The sequence below is a fragment of the Gordionus sp. m RMFG-2023 genome, chromosome 2, assembly GCF_954871325.1.
Source record: "Gordionus sp. m RMFG-2023 chromosome 2, tfGorSpeb1-WG-v2, whole genome shotgun sequence".
In the NCBI taxonomy this organism is placed as follows: domain Eukaryota; kingdom Metazoa; phylum Nematomorpha; class Gordioida; order Chordodea; family Parachordodidae; genus Gordionus; species Gordionus sp. m RMFG-2023.
Window position 1 is genome coordinate 7,418,313 of NC_088776.1, and position 22,882 is coordinate 7,441,194.

Sequence of the window (22,882 nt, forward strand, 5' to 3'; positions counted from 1 at the left end):
CAGATTTTCTAATCAACAAATCAAAACCACATATAATGAAATAAAAACCATGGTGCGCCTTATGCTGAGTCTTAAATATCGAATTTTAAATTATGATTTAAAAATTCCCGTTTCAAAATATTTTTGAATCTTATGATCGTATGATCTTTATAGATGTTGCTTGTTTTATTTTTCAATTTATTAGATATTTAACAATATAAATTTTTTTTATTAAATTAATAAATTTGTTTAACAAATATTATTAAATATATAATAAAAAAAAATTAATTAAAATTAAAAAAAAAATATATATATTTTTTTAGATTATTAGAAGGAGGGGGCTCCTACGCCACTGGTGGATATTAATGGGTAGTGTTGTTAAACAGCTCAATTTGAGCCGATTTTTAAAACGTAGCTTTGGCTTGAGATTTTGCTAATAGATGTCCAAGCCTTTGTGCCACCTATGAGCAAAATCTTCAGGCTTACGCAATATTTATCTGGTAAAAATATTGCGTTAGCCATTTTTTAAAATCGACTTATATCGAGCCCTTTATCAACACTATGGATTGGTAACATGTTTAGTTAGGAGAAACTATTCAGAAAAAATTAAAGTATGTTGCTGTTACGATAATAAGTTATAAGAAGCATTTATTTTGTTGAGGAGTAGATTAATTTAAATCTTATAGAAAACCACAATACAAATATTAATATGTTTTTTTTATAAAATTAAATTTTGCAAATTATTATAAAAAAGTTATTTTTTCAAAATTATTTTCCATTTCAAAATATAAAAAAAACTATATTAAAAAAGTACTCTCACTAAATTCACAGATTTGTAATTTAAGATAATGTTTAGTTTCGCAAAATATATTAGGGATAATGAAATTCATAAATTTTTAACCACATTTTGTATATTTTATATACACTTAAAAAATAAAATATTCATATTTTTAATTATCTATATTTTAGAATTTTTATATAAGAAATATAAATTCATTAAAATCATTTTAATATTTGAGTATTTATATAATATGTCTAATTTTATTTTAATAATAAAATGTAAATTTTTTGAAATACAAAGTTAATATACTTATATTTGGGACTTAGTTTAAATCCTATAAAACTTAATTAGTTTTTTTTTTGAAAAATATAACTATAATTTAAAATTATACATGTATTATAAAAAATGTATTGTGTATCAGGAAAGATGTAGTTCAAAAATCCCTTTATATTAGTTTCTATTTTTAAATTTTGTGCTAGGAAATAAAATTTAAGATTCAGAATAGGGCAATAAGATAATATAAGATTTTTTTTGGAGTGTTTTACAGGGATCAAATAAAATGATTCTTATACTCTACTTTCGAAATAGGTCGTATTTTTATAACTTATTTATAAATGCAAGTTAGTTTTTAAATCGAATTTTAAAGATCTCATTTTGGACCAAAGTCATCTTTGCTCAATTTTAAAATCTTATACATACTCTACTCACTCCTAATTATATAAATATTTTGTTGAGCATAATACTTTAAAAAAAAATTATATATTAATAATTGGTTAATTTTATAAGAAAAAAAAAGTTATTATTGATTTATCTCTAAATCATAAAACTTTACTTATTTTTAGATTAAATTCATGTAAAATTATATAGTTTAGTTTTGAAATATTTTTTTTAGAGGGTAATCTCCATTGTCTAATAAAATTTTATTCTCATAGTTATTAAAAATTTAAGGGTAAAGGATGTAGAAGACGACATTAAAAATAAATTTCTATAAAGAAAAGTACTTAATATATTTTATTTTAAAAGGATATTATTTATTAGACTATAGACACAAATTCAAAATGATATTTCAGATATGAAGTTCTTCATTTAGATATGATTTAAATCCTATAATGTTTTTTTTAGATATTAGGGTTTTCAAGTTTATAAATCTTTGTCTAGATCTATAATGTTTTTATTATATTATAAAAATTATATATATTATATAAAAATTCATTAAATTAATATTTATTTTAATTTAGCACGCCATTTCTCCCCAACCCCTTTTCCCAAGTCATTGATCAGTGACCAAAATTAATTTTATTCTATAATTTATCATCGTATTATTTTTTGCCTTTATAATTTATTTATTTTTTACCCAATAAAATCGGACATCCCATAAATCACTAACAGTGTAACATATTTAATTAAGATTTTATTTTTAAAATTTTTCTATAATATTATTTTACAACAATTTCTATTTAAATAATTCATAATTTTTATTTTATATAGATAAGAGTTTTATTTATTGATATAATAATTCTCAAATAATTATTATAGTTATTTTTTCTTATTATATTATATGCTTTTTTGTAAAAAAAAGTGTATTTATATTATTCGGAGATGACCATCATTTGATTTATATTAATGCGGTTCTGAAAATAAAAATTATCAATTTATTATTTCATAATAATTTATCACACGGAATCTTTAAAAAAAAAATATATATAATAATCCATTAATTCCATAAATGAATCTTAATTACATTTTAGAGTATATAATTTCTAAAATAAAAAATGAAAAATTATAAATAGAAAATTAAAATATTATATTCAGCATTTTTCTTTGTAGTCTATTTTTGTTTTATACTATACTTTACAATAAACACTAATTAAATTTAGTAGGGTGACATTTAGATTCTATGAAATTTTATTCTTCGACCATCCTATTGAGTGCAATCCTTATACAATCTTTATTGACGGTATGCCTCTCTTTATCAAAAAGCCTTAGGATAGGTATTTTATACATCATATATATATTTCATGTTGCTACTTATTATGTTGTTTCGTTAGAAATTCGATAAATTGACATGACTCAAATTAAACCGAGTCGTATTTGAGTTCTGTCATTCTTCTAAGTCTAAGGAATTCACTGATTTAGATACTATTCCAATTTTATCTAAGAATTTTATAAACGTCCCTTTTTTATCAAGTTGTTAATGTATTTTTGTAATTTCGCACAGAAATTGTGTATAACTGTTTTTATTAATGAAAATATAAACCAAAAAATTAAATATTTTTGAATATTATCTAAAGACAAAACATAATATCAAATGAGTTAGAGAAGGCCCTGGTCATCAATAACTATCTATATATAAACCTTTGAAACGTGATAAATGATTATCTTTTATATTTTTGCTTCTGATCAGTTTCCTTAAGATAAAGATCCTTTATTTTACAAGATAAGCTTAAAGGCATACCCTTCAGCGTCACTTCTAATCAGAAAGATAAAATAATTATTTAACATTAGGGTAAGCAGATCTCCTAAGACTATCACCACTTTAAAATAATTGAAAAATTATATAATTAAATAAAAAATATTGTTTTCTTATTTGAGCGTTTGCGTTTTTTGTAATGCAAAACGCATAATTTTTTTTATAAACGTTAATAAAAACGCAAGCTGGTTTCCTTTTTATTTTTCGAAATCTTTCAATTAGTTCGCACTGCACTATTATATTAATCGTTCATTCGTAGTAATGCATTGATAACCCCTTTATTTTTGAATATATAGTTGATCGCAATTCGCAACATTTCTAATTCTTAAATGATTATGAAGTTTATATTTTTATGCATGAAAATGTGACAGAAATGACTAAATTTTGTATAAAAAAAAGATAGTTTTTTTTTGTGAGATTATTTTTCTTAGCCATAATTAAAAGATTTTTTCAGGAATTTTTATTAATAAAACATAATGTAAAATTTTGAAGTTAAGTTAGTTTTCATCTTCGGTTCTCAATATTTCATCTCCGGGAGAAACCAGAAATTGCATTTATATAAAACCTCTGGAGTGAAAATAGAATACTTTTTAACGAATAGGATTATGATGTGAAAATCAATTACATTTTTTAACCGATCTTGCTCAGAGATTAATCATTTATATCATTTGGGGAATTCTGAATAATTAACCGTGTCTCTGAACTGAACCTAATATTTAAAAAAATATATATTATGGTAATATACAAAGAGATCACCAAAACCGATTAAAAAATTTAATTTATTTCGGCCTCTCGTGTTAAATTCATACATGCCAAAGGATTTCTTCTTTTATTTAAAAAAATAAATAAATAGTAATAATAATTTTGTATATGTGTTTAGTTTACACTTTATAAAATTTATATTAGTTACGTAATTAGAATAAAAAACGAATTTAACTAAAGCAAAGGATCAAAAAATTTATTTTAAACTTATTTTGCTTTCTAATTTTATTTAACTAAACAGATCTAAACCCTACAATATTAATGCATAATTATATTGTTTATGGTATGCACAAATTTTATATTATTATATTTCCCATGGTATAAAATGATTTATATTTTACTATTCACAACTCTTTTTATTTCAAAGTGCCGATTAATGTTAAAAAAAACAAAATATTTTTAATAGTTTTTATTTTCCGCATAACATTAGGATGCTATTAAAACTATTTGACCAATTATAATGAATAGATTTATTTTATTATTTACTGTATACTTGAAGAGTTTAAAAATTTTACAATATTATCGTTAATATTTATTTATATATCCAGGCCATTTCTTAAATCATATGATTCTCACGTCCATATCTACAAACAACTTTTTAGGATAATTTTTGTTAATTAACTATATAACTCTATTTATCGGACTCTTACGAGTTTGAAATCTATAATTAACCTTAATTTATATTTATTTTATATGTGTCCTATTGGGATTTAGAAGGAATTTAGAATCCCTCAAATTAAATCCTTCATTGAGGAAAATATTTTTTACATTAGAAACATCGGATTTGTTCGAAAATGTTTATAGTATGTAAAGAGTATATTCACTCTTTCAGACCGTTTTACCGTAAACATTATTGTTTCTCTTATATAAAAAATCTATATATAAAAGTTAATATAAAATAAGAGTATAATATACTTTAAAAGTTTATGGCAAAATTGTATGAAATTCAAAATGTGGATACTCGGCACTAGTGTTGTTAAACCGGCCGATTTGGGTCAATTTTAAAAAAACGGCACGATTAAGATTTTAACCAAAATAATATTATGTTAGCCTCAAGATTTGTGCAAACAGATGTCTAAACTTTCTGCCATACATGAGCGAAATCTCTCGGCTCACAAACTATTGTCTTGGCTGGACCCTTTAACAACATTACTCTGCCACATGCTGGAATCAAAACCGATTATTTTTTAAATTTAAAAATTGCGAAGAAATAAAAGAAGTAATTATAGATCCAAATAATGATCGTGTCGGAATTTTTAACATATTATAAATAGAAGCCCCTAAAACCCTTAAATCATCCATTCTCGTTGGTTAATTTATAATACTTTAAAAACTTTTATCATTTCCCGATAAATTCAATATTGGCTTATTTATAAATTTAGTGTTGTTAAACGGTTCGATTTGAGCCGATTAAACGGCTAACTCAATATTTTAGACAGAAATGTCTAAGCCTTAAGATATGGTTAATAGATGTGTTGAAACCGTTGTGCCACCTATGAGCAAAATCTTAAGGCTTGCAAAATAATTTTCCTAATAAAATATTGAGTTAGCCGTTTTTAAAAATTAGCTTAAAATAAGTCGTTTAACAACACTATTATAAATGATACCTTTTTCAGAAAAAAAAATATCTATATTCCACGTCTGAAAAAAATGGGGCGAGAGGCGTCTACGAAGCGTTTTAATAATTTTAATATGAGAGCCAGCCCGATTAGGGAGGGGAAATTTTATTTTAAACAATATCCCTTTGGACAAGTCGGGGATTTAGGAAATGGAAACGGAAGTAAATTAAAAGATTAAATTGTCTATATTAAAAAAAAAATTGTTAATAAAAAAATAATTACGAATGTTTAATTTGGTGATTCAGGGTTAAATAATGTTTACATTTCGTTCCATTTATTATTTTATCTTTATTATAGATTTTATCAACTTTTTAACACAAATTAACATTTTTTTTTACAGATAATATAAACCTATAAAAATAATTAAATTTAAATAAAATTGTATGACATAAGTCTGACTCTTACCTATTAAATTTATTCGTTGGATAAATTATTTTTTAGAGTAAAACTAATTAATTCTATAATGTTTGGACCTTCTTGTTTTACTATTATTTTGCATTGGACATTTTTAATTATTATCCTCAAGGTTATTAGTTAATATTTTCTTTGTAAACAAAATATATAACAAGTAATACAGCCTTGGATTGAACCACCTGTTATTTTGTAACCAGCCCACTCTAAAAATAACTTTTAGCCAAACTGTAGGCCCTAGTAGCAATTAGGTTAAATTACTTCAACCACACTATAGATATATCCGGGATCTCCATATAGTGGATGCAGCATGTTAAAGTAGCTCGCTACTTTATTCAGTAGCTCTAATGCGCTATTTTTTTTTAAAAATAGCGATAGCGGTAGCTCGCTACTAATTTAGGATGGCGCGCTACTGCGCTACTTTCAATTTTATATAATACATACACATAAAAATTAGTAAAATATATTTATAATTAATTCTAATTTTTTTATTTAATTTAATTTAATTTAATATTATATTTAAAAACTGAATTATAAATCTAGTTTTCAAAATAATTTTAAAATGTCGACGATAGAGATTGATATTTAAAATAATTTTGCTACAGATCATATCGACAAAGCAATTTCCATGGAAAATAATGATAATATGGAATTTCCTTTTCCTGAATCCGCAAAATATTTTAATCTCGATAAAATAAATTAACACAGGGTATAAATTTTATTGTAAGATATACCGGAAGGTTTTATCATCAAACAAGACTACCAACTTCAACGAGGAAACATTTGAAAGTAATATATCAAACAAATTAGGTTCCCATGAAATCGTTAAGAACAAAAATAATTACATCTCTTAGATAGTTTTTAAAGTAAATTTGAAATAAGTAAACATTTGTATTTAAATTGATTTTAAAAAATCGCTAAAAATGAAGGAAATATTATCATTGTTCCCAAAATTGGGAACAGCATATAAGCGAAATTCCCAAATTTTAGCTATATTTATTTTAGCGATATAAAATGTGTAGCCCAATCCTTAATCTTAAAAATTAAATTTGAATCAAAGCTGTATCTATAATAGTATTTGAGCTAAATGAGTTTATGTGAAAGTTGATTTTCTAGCCCATTCCAAGCAACGGTAAGTTTCAACTGGTCGTAAGATATTATTCAAGAATTATATTATAAATTATAATTTAAATTAACATTTCATTTTATCATTAGACTCATCTATTTAATGATAATATTTTATAAATTATCATCTGGATTTAAACCTGCTTACAAAACCACTCAACTATTTATATATTTATAAATTTTGTCAAAACAAGGCTAAAAAATATTTATTTCAAATTTTTCTTTAATTTAATATGCCATTGCGTCCTAGTGTTAAACTATTTAGCTATAGCTTATACTTTCTGATCGTTGCTCTAGACTTGGCGATAACAGTATGAAAATGTTATAACTATTGAGATGCAATAAAAAATAAATAAATTATATATATTCGAAATTTTAGTCATATTTTTTGTCAGTGGAAATTGAGATACGTAAAAAATATTTTAAAAATAATTCAAAAGTAGCGTAAAAAGTAGCTTTAGCTATTCTTTTTTAAAGTAATAGCGCGATACTTTTTTAAAAATAGTGATAGCGCGCTACTTATAAAAGTAGCTTTTAACAACACTGGGGAAACTATATTCTATATTGAAATATTGCATACATTTTCTGTGGCGGAGTAGATGAAGGGGGTGAGGAAAGGTAGGGAGATTTTGTGTTAACTTAAACTCAAATATAAAATGATACGTATAAAAAGAAGTAATTTTTTGAAAAGGGAACGCTCCCTCTAAACCTATGTATCTTTAGATAAACATGAAATCCAGGGCTTTAAATCTGAACTTTTAAATTAGTATCAACCCTAGGTTCCGACTTCATGGGGGCAGTGGGGGCTCTCGCCATCTTTTGACATTTTCACAAAGTAAATAATTTTGACCCATTAATCTTTTAGACATATTTTATAAACATCAAATTTTCTTATAAGAAAAAATTACAGCCCTCCCATTCTCTATTTAGAAATTGTTATAGTCACCTATTAACCATCAGAATTTACAAAACTTAAATCGAATCTGAAGCGTTAAACATTTAAGCCTTTTGATATCCTAACTCTTTGAAAGATTATTATCTCAGCTAAATATTAGATATTTTGTTATATCGCTATTTGACAGTGGTAGCTATCCAAGGTTAGCCTCTATAGAAATATTCTAAATTATACAATTTATTCATTTCCCTTTATGTAGATCTAAATTTACAAAAGCTAATCTTAAAATATCTTTATTATCTAGGGGCTCCAATATTTATAAGGAAGTGATAATTTAAAAAAAATCTCGTTGGTTTGGATCTCTGATATTATCTACAAAATATTATAAAATAAAATTAAAATACAAAATAAAACTAATAAAAAAAGATAATTATGATAAAATGTAAGTGGTATATATTTAAAAGGATTTCTTTATTTAATACTGAATAAAACAAATTTTAACTTTATAATTGAAAAACAAGGCATAATTAAAATCACAAAATTTATAATATATACTATATATTATAAATTTCTAAAAGTTTAATTAAGATAATTAAATACACTTTTTTTTCCATAGAAAAATTAAAACATGTTCAGATCCAAACATTTTTTATAAATTTTTCTGTTTTGAACGCCTTATACAGCCTTAGATAATTTACTCTTATTTTTGTATATTATTTATTAAAAATTGTTTTGATTTTATTAATTAGATAAAGAGATATTTGTATTTATGTTTATAACGGAAGTATTTTATATTTAAAACTTAAATAAAATAAAATAAAATAATATCTATTATAGAAATTTGCTGGTACAACTGAAGTAAAAAAAAATCGAGCTTTTTATAGCTGATAGCGGCTATGTATTTTCTTCCAGGAATGTGTTATTTTTTCAGCTAAACTATTTTTGAGCGTGTTTTCAAAAATTTAAAAATCTGATTCCACTAAAAATGTATTTTATCATGTTTGGAATATTTACTCTATGAAATCAACCCTGACAATTTTGCCACAAACTTTTGAATTCTAATTATATTAATTTTTCATAGATTTTTTATTTAAAATATAAATGACTACGATAAAATCACTACAATGATAATAGATATTAAGAAAGAGAAGAATTGTCAAAGAAATGTCGTCTTGCTTAAAGTAATCATTATTTCCCAAATAGTTTAGCGTAAGTTTAAAATAACAATATATGGCGGGGTAACGAAATAAATCCAAAAATACAAGATATTTGTATTCATTAATTTTTTAATTATAGTATTGGTATATTGCTTTTAAACCAATATAACTACTATCGAATTTGTTTATCAGCTATTGGCATTGACACTGAGTGATATGTATGGATTTTAAAAACCAATAAAATATCTTATTTTATATTTGATTGTATTGATAGAATTTGAAACCAAAAAAATATTGCCATTGGGATCTGTATAATAAAATGTTGATGGATGAGAATGAAACATTTGTTTGTCTAAATAATTAATTATTATTAAATATCATTAAATATGATATTTGTTTGGTAGATATATATTTTGTAAAGTAAAGTACATATTAAAAAACTAACTTCTTGAAATATTTTAAAAAAATATATATATTTTGAATGTTTTAAGTGGAAGTATGATTATATAATTATAAATATAAAAAACTGACCATGGAAAAATATTTTCAAAAAACCTTTACTTATTATATTATATCTCTTAATCATTTCTACTTATAACTTGTCCTTTAGTAATATTGATTTCTAAAAATAAAAAATCACTTAAAAGTATTTATAAATAATTTATAGAAATATCCTTTAGATTCTCTATCTTTCATTTATAAATTATTTTTCTTCTTCTTCTTACTTATTATATACTATATATTTTAATTAATTAAATAGAAATATATTTTATTTTTTATTAAAAATCACATTTAATTATTTAAACATTTTAGACGCGATCCCATCATAGCTAAATTTTTTTTTCATCGCGAATATATTTGTAGGAAGTCAATATCGAAAAAGTGTCCATTCATTCATCAATAGAAAAAGAAATATACCACTCACCCTCATAATCCTACATTTGCATTTGGCGCAAATTCTCGGCGATGCATTTTGGCTAATATTTGCCCTTCCAAACACATTTTTGCCAAATTCAGCGCGAATTTGAGCTATTTGTGAATGTTGGGTAAGGTTCTTAAATCATGAGTGCGAAATGTTTTTACTGGTATTTCGTTATTTATTAATTTTTTTTAAAAAAAAGCTTTATGCAATATAATTAAAGTAAATTTTGGCAAATATAACATATATTTAATATATTGCTTCTCCCAGGATAGAAGCACTGGGTTCCTGGTTAATGCGCATTTGTATTAGAGGGATTTGTTTTTATAATTTTATCAAAGAACTGATGTACCCGTTAGGTTGTATTACGTGCCCCATATATTATTTAGAGATACAACTGTATTACTTAAAGTAACTTAATTTCGAGTGTATAAATGATATTCCTTGACGAGCAAAATTTAGCAAACTGTCGCTACAGAATACATAATTATATAAGCAGCACAATATCATTTTTTTCGTTATCTTATCTAAACTCTAATCGTTGAGTTCCACTATTACATGGTTCAATTTAGTAATGTTCAGTATTAAGGAAGTAGGAAACACATCAGACCGGATTTCTTAAATAACTCATATAAACTCTGTATATTAGCAAAAAAAAAGAAGAACTCCCTCAAACGGTAGCTGACTTAAATGTATATATAATCTCTAAATATATATATAATAAATTAAATTTTTTAATTTATTTCGCATATAAAATAAAATATTTTTTTATTATAAAAATATCGTATTAATTAGGATTACGGGAAACGCTAAAAATCTACCATTTTACGATCTAATAAAAACAAAAAATTACGATAAAATATTATATAAAAAGTTGTAGTTTTAATTCCATTTATTAATATTATTCGTTGAGGATTGTATTATACTTCCTTGTTTTACTAAATTTCTGGAGTCAACCTACTTAAAAATATGACACTGCCGTGTTCTGTTTCGACTTATTTCTGATACTTATTTATTTTTTAGAACAACTTTTGAATTAGGACATCCTGTTTAATTGTTATTTTTTGAATATATTTTTGTTTTTTTCTCCTCTTATTTTTTTAGGCTGTTTAATCGAAGCTATATAGCTGGATAAATAGTTGGCTACATAGTAAATCGAAAACCAGGACATACTCTAGATATTTTATAAAATATAAAAAACTATCTATAAAATGTTTGGCAAAAAAATTTGACTTTTATCTAGCGCTCTTGAATCATTTCAAGCTACAATATTTGCTTAAACCTTTAAGTTATAGACTTGGTACTTTGAGAGATTCTATCCTGTTAGAAGTCTCGCGGCAATTTTGAGATATACATCTGTAAATTACTCCTAAAATATTATATATATATAAGGGTTTATTTACCTACTTGAGTGTTCGGTAATGATAATGATCGGTTTTTAAGTAACTTAAGCTGGGAGTAAAGATCTGTATCGGGGCTAAATATCATTCCTGGCCCAAAATTATTTTAAAAATTTTGTTATGATTGCTCGAATCAAAATTATTTTCAAAATATAGGCTCGCCTAAGTAAATTCGGGCTCTCAAGTGGGGGGGGGGGGAGATCGGACCGGGCCTTAGATAACTAGATGAGAGGGAGACAATATATTTGGAGGAGCTGTAACCTCAAATTTCACTCGGTTAAACTTGCCTATGTTGCTGCTACTATTACTGTTACAGTTTAATGGAAAGACATAAATTACTATAAATTTTCATTAACTTTTTTATAATAATTACAAAATGATTATTTTATTTTTGTTTTTAAAAAAAAAGTTAAATTTAATATTATTCTCATTAGCTCAATATAAATTTTTATCGTTGTTATATAATATTTATTTATTTCTTCTTTTTTTTTAATCATAATTTACTGCCGCCATAAATAGACGATTTTCTGTAAATTAAATCATGTTACATAAGTAGTTTTTCTTCATTTATTATTACACTTGTTTTCATAAAATATACATTGATTTTAGAAAGAAAAAAATTGTTGGAAAAATATTAAATTTTTTATGTTTTCGAATCGGTTTATTTATATGTTGAATGAATGATTTTAAATTTAATTATAAATTCATTATTACATAAAAAAAATTTAAAAAATGATAAAATTTAATAATATTATAGATTTTTTAGTTGTTCTAAGCAAATTATCTCAAATTGAAAATAAAGTCTAGTTTTTTTTATTAAAACCGCCCATGAATAACCCATCTATTCATATATGATAATTTGATTATATAAATTTTTTTTTGGAAAATAGCATAAATGATTTTGAAAATAAATTTTTTAAAAACTAATAAATCTTAGAAGAAAATTATTAATTCAAATATATATATTTTTTTATTTTAAAGAAAAATATAGTAAATAATATGAGAATGAAATGATGCATAGGTTTTATTATGTGTATTTTAATAAAATTTTCGTTGACTTGTTATTACACATTTTAAAAAAATCAATTTTCGAATGGCAGCTTTAACTCAGAAGATTATATGCCTTGATTAAGACGTAGCAAGGGCCCGGGGTCGATTCTGAAGCAAATCGCTTGGATAGAATTAAGGTAAGGTTTAGAAGGTTAAAGAAAAATGGGGCAGGATTAGATCTGTGCTTCGATGAAACTATCGGCGGTCGATACGATATTTAAAAATCTAAAATTTTAGAAGATCTATTGCGGGTGCCGTTTTCCGATCAGAATCATTCATATTCCAATTCATTCATGGTAGAATCGTAATTGGTGTTTGTTATTGAGTATGTATTACTTGCTAATTTTATTATGCAGCCTGTATTTGATATCTCCACCTATCTTTCATTATCTACATTTAATAATTAAATATCATTCTTTCTCTAAAAAATTTAAGCTCTATTATAATATGTATTCAATCATATATTTTTTTGACATAATGTTTAATTTTTGAAATCGGGGAAGTGGGGGGGGGGGGGTCAAAAAGTAACTATAATTATATTAGTTTACAAATTAATAAACGATGTCGATCAACGGGTAAAGCTGATGAAAGGTAAATCCAATGAACTTTCTATCTTTGGCAATCTATTGCAATTGCATATCAGTAAAATTATAAAAAAATTTCAAAATGTAATTTTTTAGGCTATGACATTTCTTATTATAATTTAGAAAATATTAATTAATAATGCTTACCCTTTTTTCATAAAAATTTCACTTTAAGCTTAATTAATTTATCTAACATTAAAAGATTATTAAACTTTCTTAAATTGAAAAAAATGATTTAGGCCACTACTTTTTTTCCATTAAAAAATATATAATTGTGTAAAAATCTATCAAATATATACTATGTCTATTTTTATAGAAGATTCAATTTTTTTCAACTACATTTTTAATTCCGAAAAAATATCAACTATTTAATTATGATTAATTATCAGTCAACCTTCTCTGCTATTTAAAAAAAAAAATTACAGGTGTATTATACGATACCGACGAAAATAATGACCTATTAGAACTCTTTGTAAAAGAAGCCATAGACTCTGTGAATAATAATGAAGATATGTTGATGGGATCGAAATTGATTTACGATAAGCTATTTGTACATAGCGGCAATAGCTTTCAAACATACAATCAAAGTTTCAAATTTTTTAATTAAATATTATATAGTTGACAAACCGATAAATTTTAAAAAAAAATTATATTTACTATTTGTCTTCGCCTTCGAACTTACCGTGATATTGATTATATAATATTTTACCACTTGCACTTAACGCTTCCACTCTTTCTCTTTTTATCGCCCATATAAGGCACTTATATATGTGTCTTTATACCATTCCTTAACCTTCCCGAATAATTCCCTTCCATCACTCCATCATTGTGTTTCTTGATATCAATGCTTAATATCAAGCGCGTATGCAGGAATTTGCTATGGAAAGTGGGGATAATTAATTTTGGAAGTTAATCAAGAATATCATGTTTCAGAAATTTATTCGGACTAGCATTAGTGACTATCTATAAAACAAATGTCTCGAAAATGGGGGAAAATATAATTAAGAAGCATATTATAATGTGAAATTCAATCTTCTTTGGGATTGAGCTAATTTTTGAATTATTTTGTCAGCGCTAAGTGTAAACTCCCTGAAGATCTAACCCATTCAATCTATTTACAGAGGTAGTGCTTCTCACGTATGTTTTTATTCTTTTTTAAGAAAAAATGTTCTCATTGGTAGAAGTACTAATGGGTAGAGTTAAAATATATAAAACAGAAAGCTAGTCAAGAATGACGGGGAATCACAATATTCCCTATTTTGGATGAATTAGAAATTTTCTCTTTACTTGATCATGAATGAATCAGATCCAAAAAAATATAGAAGAAATTATTATTTATCTATTATCATATAAAGAAAAAACTGATTCCCTATCATTCTTGATCGGCAAAATAAAAAAAATGAAAGATAAAGTAACCAAGTGCTACATACGAACGGTTCAAAGTTATTTGGTATATCTAGAAGAATATAAACATTCATTGTTTGACGAAGATAAACTTATATAAATACAATTTTTTTTAGACTATCATCTACATTTGGCGTTGATTTATACATTTTATGAGCATTGTTTGGGATTAAAGATTGATTACAATTCAATTTCAATAAGAATATCTTATTGCACAAATATAATCCAAGACTTTAATTTTTCTCCTATAAATCAAAATTAACTAAAATATATATCATCTTTATAAAATATTGATTAAAGATCACCATTCAATCTCAATAGAAATTTCTTAATGCCCAAATGATATAATATAAGCTTTAATTTTTCTTCTATCAACCAAAATTCACTAAAATTCATATTATCAGATCAGGATATTTAAATGAGAAATTTTTTTTAAAAAACTATCATTAAATTTCATAAGCAGAAGAATATATAATTATTCACCTTTAATTGCCTTGCTGCGAGTCGAGGTAGACAAATATTCATAGATCAACAATTTACTATAAAATTCGTCATCTATCTTTGTCCTCATTTCCTTAAATTCCAATAAAATGCTTTCAGCTATTCTCATAGTCTCAATTCAAATTGATGTCATTTCTTTAAAAATATCTTTCATAAAATACTTATGTGTAAATAAATAATTTGTTATACATTAAGATGTAAAAAAAAAAGATTTGTAGAATTGTGTCCAATAATCTGCCTGCTCATGCCGAAATGTCTATTTCAGTAAGAGCATATATAATAGGCTCTTCTAACTTTATAAAAACCTTTATATTTTATGGAGGTTTTATCTTGTTAGACAAATTTTTTGTAATATTTTTCTCGGTTGTGGACAAGGAACTTCAGATATAATTGTTTATTATACTTTGTCTCTTGGGGATATCTAAGCTTCTCATAGATGTTAGATATTTTGTCTAATGTAAATGAGAAACTTTATAAATAAAAAATACCTAAGCAATTTGATTGCAATAGTAGAGAACATGTTTCAGAAATTACCAAGTTAAATGAGCACTACATTGATCATATATAGCCATTGGACATTTAATTTTTAGAAAGGCCTGAAGCCCATTAAATTTACCACTCAATTGGCTCTCGCATACCTTTGTCAAGATGATTAGGACTATGATTTTTTATCAATATTGATGAAAAAAAGAACCTTAAATATTAATTATTTTACTTAAGCTTTGAGTTAGAAATTTTAAATGATTTGGTGGGAAATTTTAAAACGGTATATAAATATACCACCATAATTTGAAATCGATTTTAATTCATAGAATAAATTAGTATCGTATTTATTTCTGTTGTGAGTGAGGTAAATAAATGTAATTTAAATTATATATGCGATAAGAGGTTGAAATGAACGTATTATATGATAGTCATAAAACAGTAAATATTTTTTTGCCCCTTCCCAGCTGCGTATCCCGACTGCTTAATATTTATTTTCTCATTCGAAATCCACGGAAGTAAATATTGATTTTTATATGTTTGTTTTTAGTTTGTCAAGAACTGCAGAAAAAATTAATCGCATTGTTGGGTCCACAAAACATCATGTCCTTGGCTCACGTAAAATCAATAAGCGAAGCACTTGAGGTTCCTCATCTTCAATACAACTGGGATCATACCAGCACAAAATTGTCCCATATATCTTTAAACCTCTTCCCGCAGAGCGAAATTATGAGTCAGGCTTTTTTGGACGTTATTATCAAATGGCAATGGAACGATATCATAATATTGTATCAAAATTATACGGGTAAATTACATTTGTTAATGATTTTTGTTATATTTGTCCAATCAATGAGATTCTTTAACAATCATTATTTTTGCTTTTAGCTTTAATAAAGCTCCAAAGCATCATCAAGGAACCTCCTTCCGAAACAATGAAAGTCCGTGTCATAAACGTCAATAATTCAACATACTTGAGAATTATGAGGATGGTAAAAAGTATGAGGTGGTCGAATATAATCATAGATGGTTCACCGTGGTTCACCGAAAGATTATTAAAAACAGTATATATCGTATTATATTTTATTCATTAAAAATACCTTAATATGTTCAGAAGGAGTTCAGCAATGTTATCATGTAATCCCATCCACTTGATATTATTAGATTCAATTATTTTTTTTAAAAAAAGATATCATACTAAATATAGGATTTATGCCTTATTTATCTAAGTTAAAGTACCATTCCCACAACCTTAAGATTCTTCTTATAAAATAGTAGAAGCGATTTGGTTATAGAAATTTTTGCATTTATTTACGAAATAATTTCTTTTAAATTTTATAAACTTGGTATTTAAGTAATAATCCTTGATTTTTATCAATATTTTACTTATCCTCCCTCACTATCTATCTATTTTACTGCAAGTCAAAATAAAACAAAAAAAGAATATAAAATTTTAATTATTTTTTTTTGCACTTTCAAGCCTTTTTCTTGCTTAATTTGATATTTGATATTTTTTTTTACAATTTTAAAATATGATAAATATTTTTTTTCAGATAACAAATTTAAAAATTTTAATTTTTATGTCAATGTTAGATTTTCGTGAGTGATAATTTTGAAAATAAAAATATTATAAATAAATTTAGTAAACCTTTTGTAGTAAATTTTTTTTTGCAAAAAATTTTTTTTTATCTTGAGAGGATTAAAGTAAAAAACTTAATATATTTTCTATAGTAATAAAAGTATTTTTTTAAAAATAGCCTAATATTTTTTAGACTTTAAATTATCATCATATACAAAAGTATATTTTATAAAAAAAATTTTAGTACTCGAATGACATTGGTATTATCTGTAATTCCATTTTATAGCGATTTGATGAGTAGAATCGCTATAAAATTTTAATAACAAAATACTATATGGTCGTCTAATTTATTAAGTTAAACTACTCAGGACGCAATAAGTGAATATAGTTTAAACCAAAAATTAAATTATCATAAATCCGATAATATTCAAATTTTATGAAATATAAATCCCAAAATATCCGAATTTGATTTATGAAATATCATTTGAACCTACTAGCCCTGAATCAGGGATGAGTTAATACATCCTCAGGGCTAATCTAATCAAGTGGGTTATTATATTTTTTAAATATATTAGGCAAAAAATTAACAATATTAGCGGAGAATCCAAATGAAGATCATATTCTCACATTATAAAATATTTCATTATATTGTCCTAAATCTAAAATAAGTTGCTGTTAAGATACAACCTAATATAGCGACGCCAAATATTTTATTTTGATCTAAAGAACACATTCTATCATAAATGTCTAAATAAGTGACTGCTCCATCAAGAAAAATTCTGCCCAAAAGAATACATTATATAGTATATATGAATTCCATGTTATAACAAAATTTACGAATCTAAGCTTTCGCTTTATACATTAGTCTTAACATGCAAACTAGCCCGTCCCTTATCCTAAGTATAGAAAAAAAAATAAGATAACGGATGGGATACACTGACCTATACTTATTTTAAAATTATATAAAATATGTTTCATATATATCTTTATAATATTGTTATTTCAAAAAGGCTTTGCAGTTAGAGATGATGAACGAACATTACCATTACTTCTTGACAGTGCTAGTAAAATATGATCAATCATTTTATAATTATCTTTTAAACAAAGGATGTTGAAGCCATGAATTTAGAAGATTATAAATATAACGGAGTAAAGCTGAATGGATATAAAATCTTCTACGATCCCTATATGAAAACGCTCTGGAATAAGTATGGGTTAACCTCCAAATACCAAATGGCTTTATCCACTTCTCAAATGAGCAATAAAGATTTACACGTAAAAAATTATACTAAATCCCCCTTCCTCCCTTCCAATCATTATATGAAGCATTAACAAATTTAATTTGTTTATCATTTTTTTAAACAAAATCCTGTTCGATCTAGACGGAGGCAGCCATGATATATGATGCCATACTAGTCCTCGCCCACGGATTACAATTGGCGGATAAAGGGAGTTCTCTTACAATTCCTAACATATCGTGCGATAGACAAAATCCAACGGAGTACGGAACCAGCTTATTAAATTATATGAACTCAGTACGAAAAATCTCTTATCATTTTCTAAATTAATTAAATAACGATATGTAATTTTTTTTTCTTAGGTAGAAATAACTGGTTTGACGGGTCCGATTAAATTCAAAAATGGAGTCAGATCATATATTAATCTCGATCTCATGGAACTTGGGGAGAAAGGTTTGAACAAGGTTATAGCAAAGAAACAATATTATTTTATTTTTATTTTTAAAAATGTCTTTACTTTGAATGTATAAATTAAATTATAAAATGTGTATTTATTTATTGTTGCGGAATAAGATAGGATACTGGACACCAAATGATGGAATCAAAATCATAGCCAAACAAGAAGATTTTAGGTACACGCAAAAAATGATCTCGAACAAAAGTTTCATCATAACTTCTATATTGGTATGTTACATCTATCATTATGGGGAATATGTACATGGTGTTTGCATCACGATTTAGCGTTTTGTATTTAGAAATTATTGGTGTCATAAAAATCTTTTTATAATTAAAATAATAAATTTAACATTTTCCTGAATATAAATTTTCTTCACGTCCATTGATCAAAAACCTGAATGGTATTTATTTTAAAACCTTTTAATTTTCCAGATTGCTTTCAATTAATTTTTGATTTTTGAGGCCGGCCCGGGTTTTTTTATATTTTTTAGACACAGCTTGATTTCATTTTTAAATTGATCATTTCACTGTGTTCATGATTTTAAAGGGAAATTGAAAATATGAAGAAGCGAATGAATGTTTAAATAATCCAGCATGTGATTTGGGGTTGGTGAATTTTTTTTTTAATTCTAATTTTTGAGCAGGTGTTTTGTAAATAATACTTATTCATTATGAACCACAGGCAAAACCCAAAAGATTAGTAGACATTGTAAATTAGTAGTTAGTAATATTCTCATTAGAGGTAGGTACAATCCGGCCCTAAAGTCCGAATAAGTTGTGAAAATAAAAATATATTTCAGTACGCGCCAATATATTTAAGGCTAATAAACTAGGTAAATTCAAGTCGTTTTTCTTCATAAAAAATTATTAAGGGACTTATAACTATTACGAGCCTGGTTGAGTAAAAATAATTACGGGCCGAGTTCAAAAAAAATCAGGTAAAAAAATTTTACCAGCCGATCTCTTAGTTCATTTTACCATTTTAGTTTCTAAAATTTGCATTAATTAGGGAAAACAAGTTTTTAATGTAATAATAGCAACTGCTCTTCTTGAGAATCAAGACTTTACAGATTAGAGGAATCTATTCAGTTTTAACACCTGTAATAGAGCGAACTTCGGTCACAATTATGTCATTAGACAAAATCTCATTCACTTTGTTATGTAACATCTTTATAACGATTATTTTTAAATTATTATATTAAACAAAATGAAGCGACCTTTGGTTATCACGACGATTCTGGTAATAAAAATATATCATTTATTTTTAAAATCTTCATTTAACGACTAGGAGAGCCCATATGTGATGCACAGTAAATGCCATAAAGATAATAGTTGCGCTACAGAAAACGATCATTTTGAGGGCTTCTGTATGGATATGTTAAGTAAAGTGGCCCGAAAATTAGGATTTAAATACAAAATAATTGTGGTTCCTGACGGGAAATACGGTGCTCCAGACCTTAACGGTGACTGGACGGGCATGATAAGAGAGTTGATGGATAATGTAAAAACATTTAATATCTTTTAATTCAATTTTTTTTAGAGAGCCGATCTAGCGGTTGCGCCTTTGACTATCAATTGGTTACGAGAACAAGTCGTGGATTTTACCAAGCCATTTATGTCATTAGGTATCAGCATCCTATTCAAGCTTCCAGAAAAATCGAAACCTGGTCTATTTTCTTTCCTGAACCCCTTATCTTTCGAGATTTGGGTCTATGTCATAGCCGCCTACTTGGGGGTATCAATTTTTTTGTTTGCCTTATCCAGATTTTCTCCCTACGAATGGGTTAACACTCATCCACCCTGTTGCGTAGCCCAGTATTTGTATAACAATAATTTTAATTGCGATATTTTCACCTCGGAAACGAATTCTAGTAGTTATTCGGGAAACAAAAAGTTTAGCCTGGTAAAGAAATCGGTAGTTGACCCTTTTGCTTATCTCAATGACCACGATATTTCGAAAATAAATAAAAATTCTGGGAATGGCACGCATTCCGGTAGCCCGTTTTATGATGATATCGATTGCAAGGAAAAGGATTTTATTAGGAACAGGGTTTCTATCCAATCTCCGCATAACTTAGGACTTAAAATACTCAAGGATTCGATGATAAAAGAAAATGAAAATCACGACGAAACCTCTGTAAAAGACTCGGCTAAAAATATGAGGATCGATATATTCCAACCATCGATTCTGAACGAGAAAATAAGAAACCGTGAATATTACGAGCCTCCTATAGTGGAAAATAGATTCAATCTCATGAACAGTTTGTGGTTCTCATTAGGCACTCTAATGCAACAAGGTTCGGATATCAGCCCAAGCGCAACTTCCACACGTATCATAGGCGGAGTGTGGTGGTTTTTTACTTTGATCCTAATATCTTCTTACACAGCGAACCTAGCAGCATTTTTAACGGTTGAAAAAATGGTAAGTCCTATAGAAAGCGCCGAGGATTTGGCTGAACAAACCGTGATTTCTTATGGAACTCTAGCTTCAGGGTCAACATTTACCTTTTTTAAGGTCTATAAAAACATGGACACATTTAAACTTTCTCCTTTAATACTTCACTTTGAAAACAGTTTATTTTCTCATTTTACCTCTCATCTTATAAATTTGATAAATTGCAGATAAAAAAAAAGACCTGTTAGTAGTGTTGTTAAAAGCTCGATTTGGCCAAAATATTATTACGCAAGCCTCGTGAATAGATGTGAAAACCTTTCTGCCATCTATGAAAAAAATCTTCAGGCTGGCCTAATATTAGTCAGCCATTTTAATAAATTGAGCCATTTATTACCTATTGGAAAATTTAATTATTTTTTTTTTACAAAACAAACCCATTTAAAAAAATAATAAAATAAACAATATTAATACGCAGAATGCAAAAGTTAATCTGTTTCAAAAAATGTGGAGATTTATGGAAAGCCGTCCACATGTTTTTCCTCAAACTCAAGATGAGGGAGTAAAGAAAGTGATGGATGGGAATTATGCTTTTTTCATGGAGTCAACTACGATAGATTATATCATACAAAGGAATTGCAACCTTACCCAAATAGGAGGTTTGTTAGATTCAAAGGGATACGGTATAGGGACTCATTTAGGTAAAAAGAACCATAAATTACTTTTGTTTTTTGGGGGAATAATTTGAAATATTTATCCAGGATCGCCGTTTAGGGACCCCATATCCTTAGCGATTTTAGAAATGCAAGAAAATGGGCAAATAACGCTACTTTACAACAAATGGTGGAAGAACATAGGTGTGACTTGTCACCGAGATGCGATTTCAAAAGAATCGAAGGCGAGCGAATTGGGCTTAGAAAATGTGGGCGGTATATTCGTAGTTTTATTAGGGGGGATAGCTTGTTCCTTGGTCGTGGGCATAATCGAATTCATGTGGAAAGCAAGAAAAAATGCTGATAGCTACAAAGTTAGGCATTAATATTTTATTGTATAAAGAACATTTTTTCTCTTAGTAATTTATACTGCCACTTTTTTTTCATAATTAAAAATAAAAAGCAATCAGTTTGTTCCCAAATGGGAGAGGAGTTAAAATACGCGATAAGGTGCAAAGACTCCCGACAAAGACCTAGGCTTAAAAGGCAGTGTTCCCAATGCAACAATACGTCTTCCAATGCAGCTCACCAATACATCGTAAACACTAACCATGAAAACGTCAATGATGGATTGAATGTCAGCGTTGATTTCAGCGAAAAAATGGACGTCTTATTTATGAAAGAAAACGAAATCGATTCGTTTTGCAACGACGATATCACGAAAATTGTTCAAAATGATATCCTCATGAATTATTACAAAGCATGATATTAATCTTATATTATATATATAAATTTTTTAAAACACCCCAGTTTAAATAAAATGGATTTGTGTAAATAATCATAAACAATTTTTCATTTAATATTTAAAAAATAATTTTTTCATTTCTATGAAATAAATGAGCCACTAACTATGTACTTTTATAGTCGGAGAAAGGTGCCAAGTTCAAACTCATATCGATTAATTTACATTATATAAAAATTTAAAATTATAATTGTTCAAGTTATAATAAAGTGTGATTGATTGATT

General features: G+C 26.2%; 1 protein-coding gene across 1 annotated transcript; it reads left to right on the forward strand.

The window, feature by feature from the left end:
- Positions 1-2,525: 2,525 nt before the first annotated feature.
- On the forward strand, positions 2,526-22,762 carry LOC135925248 (glutamate receptor ionotropic, kainate 2-like). The gene is made up of 15 exons (XM_065460474.1): positions 2,526-2,751; positions 13,578-13,739; positions 16,091-16,345; positions 16,426-16,601; positions 18,127-18,180; positions 18,224-18,391; positions 18,499-18,651; positions 18,717-18,818; positions 18,928-19,038; positions 20,024-20,050; positions 20,099-20,311; positions 20,351-21,325; positions 21,681-21,903; positions 21,964-22,229; positions 22,319-22,762. Exons 1-15 carry the CDS (start codon positions 2,658-2,660, stop codon positions 22,619-22,621), a joined length of 3,282 nt encoding a protein of 1,093 aa, XP_065316546.1. The 5' UTR covers positions 2,526-2,657; the 3' UTR covers positions 22,622-22,762.
- The last annotated feature ends 120 nt before the right edge of the window (positions 22,763-22,882 follow it).